This window comes from Macrosteles quadrilineatus, unplaced genomic scaffold, assembly GCF_028750875.1.
Source record: "Macrosteles quadrilineatus isolate MER2022 unplaced genomic scaffold, UCM_ALF_1.0 Scaffold_1__1_contigs__length_201487025, whole genome shotgun sequence".
Classification (NCBI taxonomy): domain Eukaryota; kingdom Metazoa; phylum Arthropoda; class Insecta; order Hemiptera; family Cicadellidae; genus Macrosteles; species Macrosteles quadrilineatus.
The window spans coordinates 190,994,319-191,012,343 of NW_026542594.1; the positions used below are offsets into that span (position 1 = coordinate 190,994,319).

Below are 18,025 nucleotides of genomic sequence, written 5' to 3' on the forward strand. Positions count from 1 at the left end.
CTGCTAGACTTTTCAAAAATTAAAACCTAATTTCTAAATAACTGGGACCCTAAACTAAAATTATGGCTTCGACATTCCCTAGTTCTCAAAATTATCTTTCTTTAAACACAAAAATCATGAAAATCTGTCGAGTGGTTGATTCAGAATCGTGAAATAAAAAAACCCTGTTTCGTTTTAATATTATAGATATGCAATAATCGTTACAACAACAACAACTTCATACCTTAATATTTTATACGACAGTCAAAGACTCCACTGTTTGTGATTACGCATTTTTATTGGTAAATAAAAGGTATACAATGCTTAGCTCTCCACTGAAAAGGCAATCAAAATATAAATTATCACCTTGTCAAAACTTTAACATTATTGAACTAGCCACAATAAGTTGCAAAGAGAAACGAGACTGCTGTGAGTAAAAAAGTGTAAATGCTCGAGTATGAGCTTTTATTGAAACGTGACCAGTATACCTACAATATGATGTATAAGTTAAATCCTACTTATAAAAATGTATTTCTGCGTTTATGTATGTTAGTTTCTACCTTTTTATGTAGTTTAAACTCATCCTTTTAGTGGGTAGAATGAATAAAGTACAAGGTTTTCGGCACTTTTCTAACAAAGGGCTATTTTTACACGTAACAAAAAAACAACTGAATTAATCATTATTAAATTTTAACAGCTATTAGAAAATATACTTATAAAACATATTTATATGTTTTAAAATTTTTCATCGGTAAAAAAATCTCTTACGATATTTGTAATATAATAATTGGCTTTTTAATTGAGAGACGGAACAGTTAAGAAACTCAGCTAAAAGCTTGAATTAAAGGTATTAAAAATTTAAAAATGTAAATTTGATTTGCACATTGTGTGCTAACACATATTTGAGTCACACAGCTGAGTGTTCTTCAATCATAAAATGCACGTATAATCAGTAGTTGAGCGCTGGCGAACGGTGCCTGCTATTTGACTGTGGCAACCACTGTAGAGACTTCTGGCTCAGACTGTACCGTTGGAGGTTATGAAATTTGGACATTATGAACCGCACTGTTTATTTGGTATCTTAACGTTGGAGTTTGTGAAATTTGGACATTGTGAAACAGTGATTATTTGAATGTTATAGATTTGGAGCTTATGAAAATTGGAGGTTATGAACCACTCTGTTTATTTAATATTTTAAGCGTTGGAGTTTGTGAAATTTGGAGTTTATGAAACGCTCCCCTAGAACGCTACCTTGTAGGATACCAGGAACTTGATTTGTTGTTGCAGTCATTGTTTCTTTTGTGGTTCGATTTGAAAATGAAATGGGGTAAGGAGATTACACAGAAGAGAATAATGGTGTTAAATTACTTTAGAAAAAGTTACAGTTCCAATTTTTATTTTAAGTTTAAGAATTGTTTTTCATTTACTCGTGAACTGTGTGGCAGATTAAAGTAATCTATGTATAATTAGTTGGTAAAGCAAATTAGAGTACTTCACGGGAAACATTTTGAATTTGTTTTAATGTCTTGGAATCCTATAAATGTTTACGACCGAAATCAGCACCTCTGATCTTTAGACGTCCACAAACCCGAGGAAATTCTATGCGGATGAATTGGCCTATATGTTAGGCAGTTTAACCATATACCTTAATGTAAACGTTCAGCCAAGTCAGTTCAGTATTTTTTCCTGTTAAACCCTACAAGAATACATACACTCAGACCGAAACCTCTTAGGTTTTGTTATTTTAGAGAGTTTGTTAATGTGTAGGGACGTAAATAATTTATTATTTCCACATTACGAAAAAAGGGACTTTTTATAAGTAAATCTTCGAATCCTTTATTACAATATTGATTATGTAACCACAGAGAAGTATTGAATGTAGTAATTGCAAGATTTCATGCGTAGCTTATCTCCCGAATCCTAACATTTTACAGTTTAGTTTAACCTGTCATCTAAATCATAATGTTTTAGTTATTTCTCACCCTCCACCATTTTCGTCATAAATTTGAAACCCATTAACCCTCATTTTCTTTTGCAATTTTTCAGTTCTTACCCAAAGCTACAGTCTTTTCAATAAAAACCTCCTTCATAAATGTTTTGGTATTTTAAATTAAAGCTCTTCTTGTCAGTTTAATAACGTTGTTTACACCGACGACCCCTCTTCAATTTCCGCTTCTGAATGCACGGCTGTCACCATGGCAACTGTTAATTGATGGCCTCCTGACAGACTCACCTGATTGGCTGTTTCGACAGCATTGTTGATTCTCTGACTTTGAACTCTGACATTTCTGATTGGACTCGAGTTTAATTGGCACCAAAATACTTTGATAAAGGGTAGATTGAATAGAATGTGTTTTGGAATGTTTGATGTGTTTAAGTTGTTGGAGATTTTTAGAAGTATAACACAATAATTTTACTATCTTTGTTGGCCAACTCTTCAAGAACTAATTTACACAACGTCGCTATTGTTTCTATGTCAAATTGTGTAAAAACTTCTCCCACATACATTGACCAATCTTCCCGGCATCAACAATAACTCTCCGGATTTCTTTGTTGTGTCTCACCATATTTTATTCGCAACTGTGTGAATGTTTCGTTACGCTCCGGGAGCTGTATTTAAATAATTAACAGTTTCAGTAACTGCAGTTCCACGGTGGAACGCGTTTGCGGGAGCGAATAACGGTTGTGACGCTACAGCGAGCGCGCACTGACCTTACTCTGGTTGTGAGTAGTTTTGAGTAAAACTACGGAATATCGAGTAGACATGTCTCCTGGGCTTGGTTTGACATGAGAATGGGCTTGGTTGTGAGTAGGGCTTGGTTGTGTGTTGGACTTGGTTGTGAGTATGACTTGGGGCTTGGTTGTGAGTAGGGTGTGATTGTGAGAATGGGCTTGATTGTGAGAATGGGCTTGATTGTGAGTAGGGTGTGATTGTGAGTAGGGCTTGATTGTGAGAAGGGCTTGATTGTGAATAGGGTTTGGTTGTGTGTTGGACTTGGTTGTGAGTAGGGTGTGATTGTGAGTAGGGATTGATTGTGAGTAGGGATTGATTGTGAGTAGGGATTGATTGTGAGTAGGGCTTGATTGTGATTAGGGATTGATTGTGAGTAGGGCTTGATTGTAAGTAGGGCTTGATTGTGAGTAAGGCTTGATTGTGATTAGGGATTGTTTGTGAGTAGGGCTTGATTGTTAGGAGGGCTTGATTGTGATTAGGGGTTGATTGTGAGTAGGGCTTGGTTGTGAGTAGGGCTTGATTGTGAGTAGGGCTTGGTTGTGAGTAGGGCTTGATTGTGAGTAGGGCTTGGTTGTGAGTAGAGTTTGGTTGTAAGTAGGGCTTGGTTGTGAGTAGGGCTTGATTGTGAGTAGGGCTTGTTTGTGAGTAGAGCTTTGTTTGTGAGTAAGGCTTGGTTGTGAGTAGAGTTTGGTTGTAAGTAGGGCTTGGTTATAAGTAGGGTTTTTTTAGAGTAGGGCTTGATTGTGAGTAAGGCTTGATTGTGAGTAGGGCTTGATTGTGAGTAGGGCTTGATTGTGAGTAAGGCTTGATTGTGAGTAGGGCTTGATTGTTAGGAGGGCTTGATTGTGATTAGGGATTGATTGTGAGTAGGGCTTGATTGTTAGGAGGGCTTGATTGTGATTAGGGATTGGTTGTGAGTAGGGCTTGATTGTGAGTATTAATCGGTTGTGAGTATGACTTGGAGCTTGATTGAAAGTTGGACTTGTTTTTGAGCATGGCTTGGTTGTGAGTATGACTTGTTTGTAAGTAGGGGTTTTTAGTTGCTCTTATAAAAATATGAAGAATAACAATACTAAATCATGTTAATATTTTTAGTTACTTATAACTAGACAGTAACGAAAGGAGTCTGATTGGAACAGTGCTATATTACTCGTAATAGGGTTGAATCTAAGTGAACAGCTGATGGTAACAGAATAATCTAGAGAATCGAGTCAGCTGATCTAGACAAAGGATGATTGGATCGTGTCACAGCTGATCAGATGAAACGTTCAGAAGCAAGGATCAATACAGGGATGCTCTAACTCTCTAGTAATAATTTGAAATAGATTAACTAAAGACGTTAGACCGAATCATTAGTTTTAAACTAACCAGAACATAAACTAGCTTTTAATGGGCTATTGCGATTACAATATTTGGTTTTTCGTCTGTGTTCAATAAGATTATATTTCATTACCAAGCTCTAAATTGAACATTTTCGACAAGAGTTAAAGTTATGGATAATTTTCCAGAAAAGGCAGTTTTATTTATAGTGTGACAAATATTTTTTTGTCATGAAGATGTACACGTATTACTTCCAACAAATTCGCGATGGGAAATGCTGTTGTGTGTGGATTACATTTGCTATCTTACCATATGTTATCTTCCAAAACGAAACCAATCTTATTTTCTTGTTATAACCGATAAGCTGTCGTTAAGTTATTAGATTTATAACGTCTGAAATAATTATAGTAGACTAATTACCAGTATTGATGAACCATCTTATCAGCTGACCACAATGCAACAATGAAAACTGAATATCAACCTATAACAGCAATGATAATAACTAACCTCAAAAATTATTATTACATATTTACTCTCGAAGCTTTCATGTGAGAAAATAATAGTGGAAGAGGACTGTACCTACTTTAGCCTCACAATGCCTGTATGGAAAGTTATTTCATTGCAATAAAATAAATATACTGCAGTACAGTGACAAATAATTTCTACAATGTGTGCCAGGAGGAACTTTTTTGCAATTGTAAAAATATTTATCAACCTTGTCGCGTACTCCAAGACTATTTAATAATAATTAATAAACACACTATTTGCATGGTTAAGGGATATTAAGTTATGAATTAAAACCTTTAACATCAATTTTCTCCGAATTCGTGTCTTCCAACAAAAAGAGGAAACTTTAAAATTCCCCGACGCGTCTGCGACGTATACAAAGTTTCTATGCAATCTCTGACAAAGTCTTTGGTGAAGTTTTTAACGAGAAAAGTTAGACGATTTCGTGAATCGACCGCTAGTTTTGAATAGTTCCATTTAATATCTGCGCCGCTCATTGACATTTTCAAATTAAAGATTTTTTCGTTTATACTGAGAGGTGAGAGGGTGATGAAATATTGATCTTTCTTCTTTTGGTTAGAAAACGCACCCCCCCCCCAAAAAAAATACCCCATCTGCAGCAAACCTGTAGACTATGAATAACCATCTGGTTTCCTGGTTTGATTTTCATGAAAATATTTCCTTTAAACTGCCCGATTTATACCCTGTCTAAGCAAATTTTGATGCTGCAGGAAGGTATTAAAGTATGTCTTACCTGAATTCCGATCATGCTGGTTCACGAACTCATTCTAAACAAACGTGGGTTTGTACGTTTAACCAAATTTAATCAAAATCGGATGATATTTGCTCACGTTATCTTGCTAACGGACACATATAATTATGTGTTCCAGTGAATTTGAACGAATCCAGTTTTTGCCTTTGTGGACATCAAAAATAATAATGTTAACCAGTCCCATGTCTAGGTCCTACCACGAGACCTACGGTTATAGCTTATTCCATTCAGGGGAAGTTTTCTAAAAGACAAAAGCTACTTTTCGCCTAATAGGAAACAAATTAAACACCCTTTACACGTTTTTTTACGAATATTTAAACAGAGGGGATACTTGCAAACAAAAATTCCAGAGACGAGAAAATTACGAAAGTATTTAATAACCCCCCTCTTCACCCCCTCTCCACCCCCATACTTCTGCAACTCTACTCGTCGCAACCTGGCGTGCCAAGATACTATCAATCCGTTCCCCTTTTTAATTTCGCAGGTTGGCAGTACTTCTGATTGCGAGGGGAAGAGTGGCAACACTGTAAGTTCCATTGTTGACTTGCAACACTTGTACAACTTTTAACCCTTCCTTTGGTATAAGGCCTCAAGGTATTTTATATGTATCAAGAGAGGGTTAAGTTTTATTACGATTTAGATTACCCTTTCATCTCGAAAAGGGAAAGTTTAAATGTTTCTAAGTCACGTATGGATTTAATTACTTCAAGTTTTACGTAATGTCTTTAATTACACTCTATCAGTAAAGATGGATAAACTTGCTGAAGTTGAATTACTTTATGCAAAGGGGATTTCAAATTTGTTATGACTTGCTTTTTGTGTGGGAAATAAAAAAGTGGGGCTTCAGTATTGCCAATAATTGTGTTTAAATTGGGCTAATAACATGTTTAATATCAATATTCTATTGTTGATTTAATGTTAGTTGGTGAATAGTACGAAATTGTTGAGTCCAGTTGGCCACGATTAACAACCGGTCTTAGCTACAGTATTAGTTAGCTAAGGTAACTTCGACCTTTAGATAACTTAGTTTGTTAGATAACTTGATTTAACTTTTAGTTAACTGGTTGATTTAATTTACACAACTTATTTGGAACATAACATTTTTCATCTTTTGTTAACAAGATGTAATCAAATCTATTGTTCGTAGCAACAATTGATAGTAATTATGGCCAGTATTTTTCTACAAAATCGTTTAATAGTTTTGCTTATATACTTACAGTATTCATAATAATATGCGTAAAAATACATATCGTGTACTTGTCACTTGAAAAACGTTTAGTAAAATTACTTTGTTAATATGGAAATTCCATGGAAGTTTTTGACCTTACTCGTATTAACACGTTATCAAATCACCTGACCCAATACAATCCCATTCAAAAAGAACAAAGAGGTTTTAATTTCGTCCAAATTAAGAAGAACTGTGACAATCTTTTTAATAGATATTTTATTTTGTTATCCCTTTTCATTTAGTTCCATCCCATTTAATTACATTTCATTTCATTGTAATAAATTCTTTTCTATGCCACTCAATTCCAGTTTCTTCTATTCCAGAGTATTTTATTTTATTCGACTTGATTCCTTCCCATTATACATTCTATTCCAGACCAATAGCATCTATATTCGTTCTATTTTTCACCATATCATTGTATTCTGTTGAATTAATTTCGTTATATTTCAACCAGAAGAACCACGTTGATCACAATCAATGTAGTATATAGTCTGTATAATGGAACCTGTCTCCAGACCCTCCGTCTAACTGGGACTTGCCAATGGTTCAATGCCAAGACTGACGAAGGGTCATGAGACAGGTTCCATTCAACAGACTATAGTCGTTAGCTAATTGTACTAAACAAATCCTGCTGACATCTATACACGCCATTAAAACATTATAAATTAATAAACGTAGAAACTGTTCAACACAAAACATCAAGCCTTTGAATAGCAGACTCATACACTGACAATGACATTGCCGAGAGTGGAAGGTGAAAGTAACAACTGACTATAGTGTCAGTGACCGTGCGTCAATGTTTACATGAGCAGTGCGGTGTAGTGTAGTTCAATGCGTCGCCGCCGCGACGACGTACAGCGCTAGCGTCGCCGTTCCCGCCGTCCCGCCAGTCGACGTTCGGCGCTCCCGCGTTTTGTGTGCGTTCCCTTCTCGCAAAGACTATTCACTTTTCGTGACTGTTTTCTACTTTTCTACTTTTGTATTTGTGATCCCTACCTGACTGATTTATAGTGTTTTAGTGTTGTGACGAATTTTCAGGAATAATCTACCTCAGGTATATTTTGGAGTAAAGTACAAAGTGTTGTCATTTTCATTCATGAACACGGTTTCATTTTTTCATCATACACACATTTTTAATCCATTTGTATACATCACATTCGATTTTTAACTTAAAATATTTTCTGATCTATTCTTGCTTTTAATTTACGAAGTGAACCACGTTTCACTAGGGATAGAACGTTGAACGAGCAAAAATAATAAGTTAGGATTTGAAATCATTAAAAATTTTACCATAGTTAGTAAATTACTCAAAATGTAAATATTAAGTTGGTTGGTTTATTTTTGAATTGCCAGTAACATGCAAATCTTCTTAACACAGAAATTTTGATTGTTACAGTTGAATTTGAAGATAAATTATAACAGTGGACTATGTTGCTACCATAGACCAATTTCAATTTTATAGTGAACACTTTTTACACGTACCACTCCTGCCAATACTCAAAAATACACCCTTTTACAGGAATTATCTTTCGGATGTAAAACACATTGCTCAACCCTTGTGCAAAGGCAATAAATAGTATACGAGTTAAAATTCCAATGCTATTTTACATCTTCGAACTTTACTCAAAAGTGTCACAGTAATTTCAATAAGACAATTAGTGCGTGTTAGTGTTTTTATCCGTGTTACGTCGTGAGAAATTATATATTTATATATAAAGATAGTGAGACGTTGATGACTTTTGACGACCTAACCTCACTTTTGTGTACTCCTTCGCATCCATGGAATGGGCACCAATATCTCCAAAACTAGCCATGTGAGTTTCCTGCTAGAATATCAGTGTCTGCTTCGCTCAGTGCATGTTTGTGCTTACCAATGCTCAAATCGTGCTGTGGTCGTCCGTCAGCAGTGAGTTTTAAGTTTTTCAGTGCACATTTCGGAATTGGCTTGCACCAAAGTGGTGATGGCTTAGAAAAAATTATTATTTGATAGTTATATATCTCGGTTGCAAAGTGGTTATATTTACTGTAACTATTTAGTACAAGGTTGAAAATTCTATTTCAAGAAAGGTAGTCCTACCAGGTTTTTGATTGGTCTAAACGATTCCTAGCTGTCCTTGTACATTGGAGATTTAATGAATGATTGTTTTATAACCAGCATTGACAGTTATCAAAATAACATACCATTCATTTCAACACTCATTTCAATGTTATCTCCTCCAAGTGTGCAACCTATGTTGGCAAAGTAAATATTTTGCCTACCTTTTATTATTAAGCGCATGCTACCAATTAACAATTGCATGTAAAGGAAAATGTCTATAGCCAAGAAGCCTGTGTCAATTATTGAAGTTTTCGCCCGATAAATGGGTCCACAATGCGTTGCTCAGGCCGTATTGTCAATGTCTTTTTGAGTCCACGCTCACTTTTATTTCAGTTTTTTGCTCTGTCTTGACAACCCGTTAAAAAAATGAAAGATGGATCATTTTTCAGGCAAAACATGAATAGCCTTCTAATATTACTCCTTTTAATTAATAAACAACCAGCTACTGTGAACAGCCGTGCATAACTTTACTATGGATTTTAGTGAATTATTTCTAAATAATATCCACTTTTACTTACAAAAAACACGTTCTTGGTCTTTTTTTTGTATTTTAACGAGAAACAAAATAAATATGTTATTTTGAATGGCTAATCTATACAATTTAATCAAATTTGATACACTACAAGTAAAAATGAGTAAGATTTTTCTATTTCCGTTAAACTGTTTTAATGAATTCTATCACATGAACATTTAAATAATTATACATGAGTATAAAGCTACTAAAGTACTATTGTGAGAGATTTAATTAACGCATTCAGAACACACAGACTGAGTTTCTCCATTTAGCTCATAAAACAGGTGTATTTTATCTCCTTTTTTCTGTCAAGGGAATTTTTATCCGAGGATTTTATCTAATTCAAAAGCTTTACGCTCTTTAATTTCCAAAAGCGAGTGTGTATTTATAAATTATATCATCAGCTTGGTTTAGTCTGAGTTTTACTGGTTCGTTTAATTTGTACGTCCAAAGCTTTCAAAATCTTTTTGATATAATGATAACCAAAGTAATTTTACATTAATTTAAAACAAAACACCTATTACGTTATTTACATTGCTAATTGTTTTTTATCTAAAGATATATTTACTAAGGAACGAATGGACTGATTTTGAATCTCTTCATCCTGAGTATTAATTCTAGTAGCCTATGATTCTGTTTCCATGTCAAATAACGTATCTATACGTTATCTTCAGTGTATCTAATAACAGTATTCGAAATTTCAAAAGTGTTAGAAAATCATTCAAGCACAGATTCCCCCATGAGCAGTCAATGTCAAACTTTCGAGTTTTTTTGAGGACAAAGCAGGTTTGCCAACCATAATCAAATACAGGGCCATACGTAGTTACTCAATACCGTAGTTAGTAGTTGGAAGATTTCAATTCTCCCATATACAAGTCTGAAAATTAACTAAATGTATCATTTAATATAAAAATCTTTCAAAATAACAGCAAACGCCAAATAGTTGATTACTTATCGTGAAGTTGAGTTCGTCTCCACTTAAGACAAAGAAACCTCCACGACTTTTGTTCTAAATGGATGAATATTGTGTCCTTGTTTTGGTAGCTTAGTAGTTATAGTGCTCACTTTAAAATTCGAAGGTTACTTGTTCAATTCCGAACAGAAAACAGACGCCATTGGGCTGAAAAAAATGTGTACTATTTAACTAAACCATTGACGTTAGATACCAGATACCATAAATCCCTTGCAATATGCCGCTCCTTTTCGACGATAATATTCTTTCACTGGATTTTAGGGGACGTCCTCCAACACATAATAAGTATTAATCTAATAGAATCGTCCGTTTATATTTTTTTTTCCTAGGACGCTAGGCACGAGCCCGAAATTGTTTTTCACATTTCTTAAGGCTAGACCTAGGGGTTGCGTCACTATCACCAATGAATACACACATTGATAAAATCAATTGTTGATTGCGTAAGATTTGAACCCGGGTCCTCTGGAACCGAAGTCCCGAGCTCTAACCAAACTAGAACACCTCGCTCCGGTTAGATTTGTGGTATTAAACCTTAAGATGGGCTTCAAAGCTAGGGAATTGCCACTTAGCTATCAGCGATTGGCAAAATTTGAACCAGAGGTTTTAGGTCTGAAGGCCCGCGCTTTAACCAAACCAGCCTCACAGTTCAAACATAGCTGATGCCGGGTTGCGGGTTTAGGTACCATTAGTTTGTAGCCATATGCGAGAGAGGCCATTAGAATTAAAACTGGCTGATAAATGTGTGTTAGGCGGGGCACACGCACACATCACAATCACACATTTACACACACATACGCAGATATGGGCGATCACTGTGTGGCTCATGTAAATCATTCCTTGTGTTAGGGGAGATGTGGATGTGTGCGACATGAAACTTGTATGTTGGGGAAAGATATGTTTGAAATATGTCCTTTTTCAAGCACGAATGGGATGTGGATTACAACTTCAGGTTTCTATAAAGAGTTATTATTTAGTATAATTGTATTCAATAGTAAATATATCTTTAACATTTAAATAAATTAGTCATTGAAAGTTTTTCGTATATGCGATACAAAATTTGGTTTAAAGCAAGTAAGTGGGTAAATACAAATTCGTTGAGACATATCTGTCAATCTTCATAAAATGTTCACTCGGTCTTCTGTACAACATATATTTTTCCAAAGAATAAACGTCACTGTGTCGTTTATAGAACACTACTAAAATTAATAAAAAAATAGACGCACAGAAAAGCAGTACATTTAGTTTTTATACGTAGCAATTTATTTTAAATTTTAAGAGTGGATTTAATTGTATACATAACATAGGTAATGTATAGCATAATGGGGGCATAATAAGGGCAACTTTACTCTAAAATAGACCCTTATACAGAAAAGTAATGGACAATGGTAATTTGGTAAAAAAAAACAAACCTATCACATATGAAAAAAATATGAAACCTATTAAAGTACACTACAAACAAGAAATATAATCAGAATCTTATTGCAACCGCCTGCCTCCAGAAACGGAAACTAATAGTAATTTAATATGGAATACGGAGTCCATAACAATAACATTTTATTCTTGAAGGTTGGCAACATAAGCATCATGTTATTAGGTTGGCTAGACTGCCCACATTATGTTATGGTTCATAAAGGCAGTGAAAGTATGCAATTCACCCATACGGGTGCAATCCAGTCTGCATATAAATGCAAGCTTGCATCCCTTGCATATGGATTGCATATTCTGTGCTCGCTGATTGCAACGTTGCTTGCGGACTATTGCAACGACCGGATCCGGAAATCCTTTTATTGCCTTGTTCATTGTTGATTATGAATGTTGATAATGTCTAATTATAATGTGATGTGGGGTTTTATTTGGTTAATTAGTAATTTTATATGCCAACACTGTATGTTAATGCGTGGTTAAAAATTAAAATTATACTTTGGGGGATTATATTATGTAGCTGGGTGTCAAAACTATATTTTATATGGTGTTGATTACAAATATGTGAATATTAGTTTTATACATGTATATATTTTAGTTTAGTATATAAATATTTGACAGGACAGTTGAATAGTGGTACTACGATATGAGAATTTTCGAAGACCATTTTGAATTAATTTAGAATGAATATTCCCTGGCCGCCACAGTATTTAAACTCCTAAAGCCACATGTAGAGAACGATTTTTCATTTGAGACAACATATGATTATGGGTTACTGATATAAATGATTGAAAAAACATTCTAAACAAAATCCTATTAGTTCTTTTAATATAACAAGTTTACTTCTCTTTTAACTAGTTGATGAATCCCTATGATAGAGGAAATAAACGATTAATGTATTTATTTTTCAAATAATTTTTAACTGACTAATATTTTAATTAAGAGAAAATTACCGATTGTAGGTTAAAATAGATTCAGTAACATTAGCTAAATAAAAAATCCAGATAAGTTAAGTGGTTTTCAATAGTAAAATGTGTCTCTTCGAATTCTTTATATAGAATATAATTAATAGTAAGATGTTAACCGTACGACATTCAAAATACGATTTATATTACGTATGTGTTTTTGCTAACAGGGTTTTCGATTATGTTTTTTTATCAAAACATTTATTTTAACATACGGCATTTGGATAATATATCATCCTGTAATTCAATTCCACGAAACACAGTTCTTACAATGATGAATAATCCTCCAGACAATCAGAATTTTGACATTTTCTTATTTCCTGACAAATTTCCCCAAGACGATATTTTACCCGCCAGTTTTGGGGAGGCGTTCAGATGCGTCATTTTGGCGGCTCATGGGGGATTCCGGGCTCAAGTGATCCCCCTTTCACTTTGGGAATTTGGGATACTGTTCTTATATATACTGAGGATAAAGAATGGATCTACTCTATGTGCTTGCTCAGATTTTAGCCATACGAGTTGATTGAAAAAAATACTCCTGCCGCACCAAACCTGCAGACTAAGCGAATTTTCATTTGCCTGATTACATTTTTACTCAATACTCAATACTTCCTTGAACAAGTCTGAGTGATTCCCCATCGAAATCACGTATTGATTTAATGAACACTTAGTAGGTTTGCTGCCACGGGGAAAAGTTTTTTGATAAAATGTCTAATTAAATAAAATTTAAAATTTGATCAAAATGTATCCAAAGGCAAGCAAACTACAATTGTTTTATTTTTCTGCGTAGAAATAGCATGATAATAATTTTAAACGTTTATTTGGAATTTTCTCTGTAACTTTCAATCGTACAGAAATGCTTTCATATTGCACCGAAATGACGGTATTATCTGTTCTTATAAAGCATAACATGGACAAAGCCATTTTGGTAGGTAATTTTGTGTACAAAATATTTTGTTTTGTGAATTATTTAGCGCAAAGAATCATACAATATGACTAGAAAGATAGTTTGTTAACGGGCGAAAACGTTCTTTTCGACCCTCAGTTATTTTTCTTTACTGGAACTTAAGCCGAAAATAGCCACTCTATGAACTATTTACAACCGACGAAACATACCACTACACCTCACATACCATAACCTACCATCAACAAGATAATCTACTTGCATCCCATCCACCTGTATCATGCGGCATATAACAATTAGGCCCAATAGTGTGTAAATCACATACAGCCCATGTCCTGTACCCGTATAGCCTATTAGTGTAGTGCGTGTGGTATCCTGTATAAGGGGTTTGTAGGGTTAGGGGGATGAGTCACATGGCGTGAAAACCAACCCCTTCTGGACGACAATTCGTTACACGAGGGCTTAAAATATTTGCGAATCTGACTCACTAAAGGTTGATAGCTTTTCTGTCTTTATAGAAATTATTCCAAAGAGAGAATAAAAGTGTTCCACTTGAAATACAAAGAAACTTTAACAAATGTAACATTTACCGTCTTGTGAATATGTGGTGAATACTGCACTAGCTGGGTACTTGAATGGATATAGAAAAATCGTTTTAATGTTTCGAAACTGGACCCAGCTGTCATTGATCTAAAGGTGTCTAATGAATGGTCTTGTCTTAATAAACAACTTATCTTAATTATAGAGAAATCTGTCATTTAATTCATTCAACACATTCACTCAACTCTGCCTTCTCTATTGTCTTTATCTTTGGATAAGATAAGTGTATGACATCGAAAAGTGTTGAAAACACGTTGTTTTTTTACCAAGTTTTGTTTAACTCTTGAAATGTCTAGCTTTGTAGTTATTTATTGTTATCTGGTTAATGTTACACTATGTTCAACTTTGTTGTAACATTGCATGTTACTTTTTGCAATCCCATGTATATATTGGCAATTTGCTGTTTGGAATAAATAAATAAATGAAACACATTGCACGTAGTATTCAAATGGTAGCACACACCAAATATCGATGGCACCAACACATCTAATTCTATGATCAATATCTTGATGAAATAAGATTTTGTCGGTAAACATTGCTTTAAAATTCATTATGGATAGTTTTAAAAAGTACTTAGCTATCCTTTAAAGATTATGATCAAACATAAACTTAAAACCATTTGCGTTTAAAGTAATGATACTACTTAACATTTTCAAATGTTACTACTAAATATCGCTAAGTGAGTTTATAATAAGCCTTTTTTATAGGAATGTACACAGTGTTTCAAATCTAACTGAATATACCATTCCACAAACCTCTTTTTGGAAATATTCGCTCAGCGAACTAAAATATTCAATTTCATCTAAAAGTAAATATTTACTGGTAAGATTAGAAGTTGAAATAACGCAACTGAAGAAACATTTTAGTGGGAAGTTTTGTTTGTGGAAGTTATTAGCTGTTGAAGTAAAGCGGATTTATATTTAATATTCTCTTGGTTGAGAATGTTTGCTTTGACAAGAGTTGTTAATGTTTATGTTGTAATGATGTTTCCACTTGTATTCTATCTGAAGTGGAGTTAAAAAATATTAATGTGTAACAGATAATCCTCTTTACATACTTGAGAATTGTTTTATTCAACTACTTCATCAGCATGTAAATAGATTACTTGAAATAAAGTTGCCTGTTTCTCATAGAGTAGACAAATTAGGTTGTGTGTAATTTATTATTTTACGTTTTGCTTTTAAAATGTATAGCTAATGAGCGATTTTTCATGGATTTAGTTACAGCATTCGTGTTTTATGTTCATCAACAAATTCATAATAATGTACAACATGTACGGATTCATCCAAATTTTTTATATAAAAAAGGCGATAGGCCTACTGTATAGTTAATCGTGCATTTCACATTCGTCTAAACATTATTGATAGAAGTCTGATGAAAGTTTAGGAAAAAAATACTTACAACCATATTTTATTGTATACAGAATGATAACATTACTACAGAATTTGAATTTCATACTTATTTTGTTCTGAAAAAATGTAAAGAATACAAATTTGTATAGATCCAGAATTTTTGCTACTTGGAGGTTTATTTTCAAAATATTCTTGACTGGAGTTGAACTGGAATGAAAACACTGTTTCGGAAGCAATTTCAAGATATTGCTGCGTGGTATCGAGTATCAAAAGGGTGCTGTATCGATAATAAACCAGACTTCAAAGGGGTTTCCCAAAAAGAATCCGTCATTATTGAACCCTTTTGTTACTGCATGCGCCCCTTCAGGGGGTAGGAGGCCTTGGGCTTACCGACTGATGTTAATAAATTGAATTTGTAAGAAATTTATAAATCCGACTAGTCCATTATCATAATAAAGGATAAAGCAAAGTTCCTAAAGTAATACTGCAATTAGTTCAAGTATTTAGTCTATTCGTAACTATTAAATATTTGGGCTATATTTATCCCAATTCGTTTTAAATATGTTAAAAATACCTTTAAATCGTATTCTAGTTAACAAAAGGCTATAAACATAGTATTAAATCTTTTGTAGAGTGTTAAAAGTAACACTATAACCTTTTAGTTTTCGTACAAAAAAGCTTAAGGTTTGTACTAGAGTTTCCTTTGTACCTGGTACAAAATAAGGACACTATACCTAAACAATAGAATTGACTTTATTTAATTTTTCTCGTATTAAATGGCAACTTATTGAACCTTTTTTTCTCTTTAAGACGAATTCTATCAAACTAGACCACTTAAAGTGCAATAGCTGATTAATTTTGCTTCCCATAGTGAAATAACTTAACAGGCGAACATTAATATTCTCAGACTATTTTCAACATCCAGATATTTTGCTATTTTTTGTAAATTTAAAATACAAACTTCACAACTTAGATGCATTAGATCAATGTTAAGAAATGTTTAAAATAACTACCCTAAGTACGTTTACTTACGTTATGTAATTTGAAAATAAAATTCAGTCATTTGAAATTTGATCATTGCCCCTTAAAACTGTTTCGAGGCTTCTTTCCCCTAATTTTACCAGTCCCGTCACTACTTGGGGCTTCAAAGCGTTAAATGATTTAATTTCCCTCCAACCTCTTTTGAAGACAATATGAGAGAGAGAAGAAGAAGAGAATGCCTCATTTGCAAAGGCTTCCTGACTGAAACGTTCTCCAATATGCAGCTCTCTCAAAATTGACTTAGTTCAGTATTAAAGGTTTCACAAAAAAGTGTAAGCATTTTCTGACGTAACATGACGTGTTGCAGTTAAATATCTCACACACAAAATCATAAAACTCTTATTCCATCTCTAAAAAATAGCTTTTCTGCAAATTGACCAATCAATTGACCAATATTAGGTCGTAGCTTTAAAGCATATGCAGCTCTTATTGCTATCTTTTCAACCTGTTGTAAATTTTGAAACATGCTTTTTCATAAATGGTTATGTCTGAATGCCCTATTTTTGCCTAAATCTTTTTCTTAGTTAAATACCCTCCTTTACATATCTATTTTCCACTAGAGGAGGTTATTTATCCTAAAGGCCTAATAGGTAAACTTAGATTTATGTTTTACTGTCTACAATATGAACAATTAACTGCAGTTGTCTTGTATCAGCTTCCCTGTCGGTGAAGTCTGTTGTTGTAAAGTGATAGATGGACTTGCTAATATCCTTTTGTTGACGTCTAGCAAAAAGTTACCTTGCTACGCTGCTGACAATGTAGGATATTAATTTTGGATATTGCTAATAATATTACCAAAATTGACGTGTGAGATATGTGTCAAACTCAAATTTGTCGGATGAAAATTAAAGTTAGCATATTGAGTTATTAGGAAATTTAAAGGTTTGCAGCTAAAAAAGTCTGATTCTGTCTTGACGATTGTGCAATTTTTATGAGGTAAGAATGTGTATGATTTTCAATCTGTTTGCAAGTAATATTTTTTTATCTTAAATTGAAATTTCCTATACAAATTTATTTTTTTATATATAGAAAATTTGAAATGTTTTTAAATTAAACGATAACTTAAAATATATTACTAGTTTAATGAATAAGTAAAACTTATACAACATGCATATTGTTCTGAGTAACTAAAAAAATTAACGTGGTATCTATCACAGCCAAAAGAATGAAACTGGAAATAGATGTAGCACTGTAAATAAAATACACTGAATAACCATTACGTTTTCCCTTAGTCATGTTTATGAACTCCTGCTTAATTAGTTGGTATTTTTTTCTACTGAAAATCACATAAAGTAAGAGTTTAATGTACCTTAAATTCGTTTTATGACTCTTACCTCCTCTAAGGGTAGATGACGATCGATTTCGTTGTCAAGAACATCAATTTTCACTCATATTGAGGTAGTTTTACTCTACATCTGCCTTTAAGACTCTTAACTTCGATATGCTACAATTTTACTTCTTAAGCCTTCAGCGACAAAATGAGCTTTTGTGTTAGCATTTTACAGAATGAAGCATACCATTTCCACGCTTCCCCTGGAAAAGGCCTTTTACAAGTTTATTTTGCTGCTAGTTTCTTTAAATGATCATCATGACTGTGCAGCCACCAAGTCGTCATT

The 18,025-nt window shown here is 33.7% G+C and overlaps 1 protein-coding gene across 4 annotated transcripts in view; it reads left to right on the plus strand.

Moving 5' to 3' along the window:
• Positions 1–18,025, plus strand: part of LOC128992600 (uncharacterized) — a 359,698-nt gene that overhangs the window by 220,644 nt on the left and 121,029 nt on the right. The window contains exon 1 of one of the 4 annotated variants that reach the window (XM_054416286.1): positions 8,215–8,354. The exons of the other annotated variants lie outside the window; for them this stretch is intronic. Within the exon in view, the coding sequence (XP_054272261.1) occupies positions 8,325–8,354 (30 nt within the window). The 5' untranslated portion in view covers positions 8,215–8,324. Of the gene's footprint in view, positions 1–8,214; positions 8,355–18,025 lie in introns of those variants that run through there. 4 annotated transcript variants of the gene reach the window in all.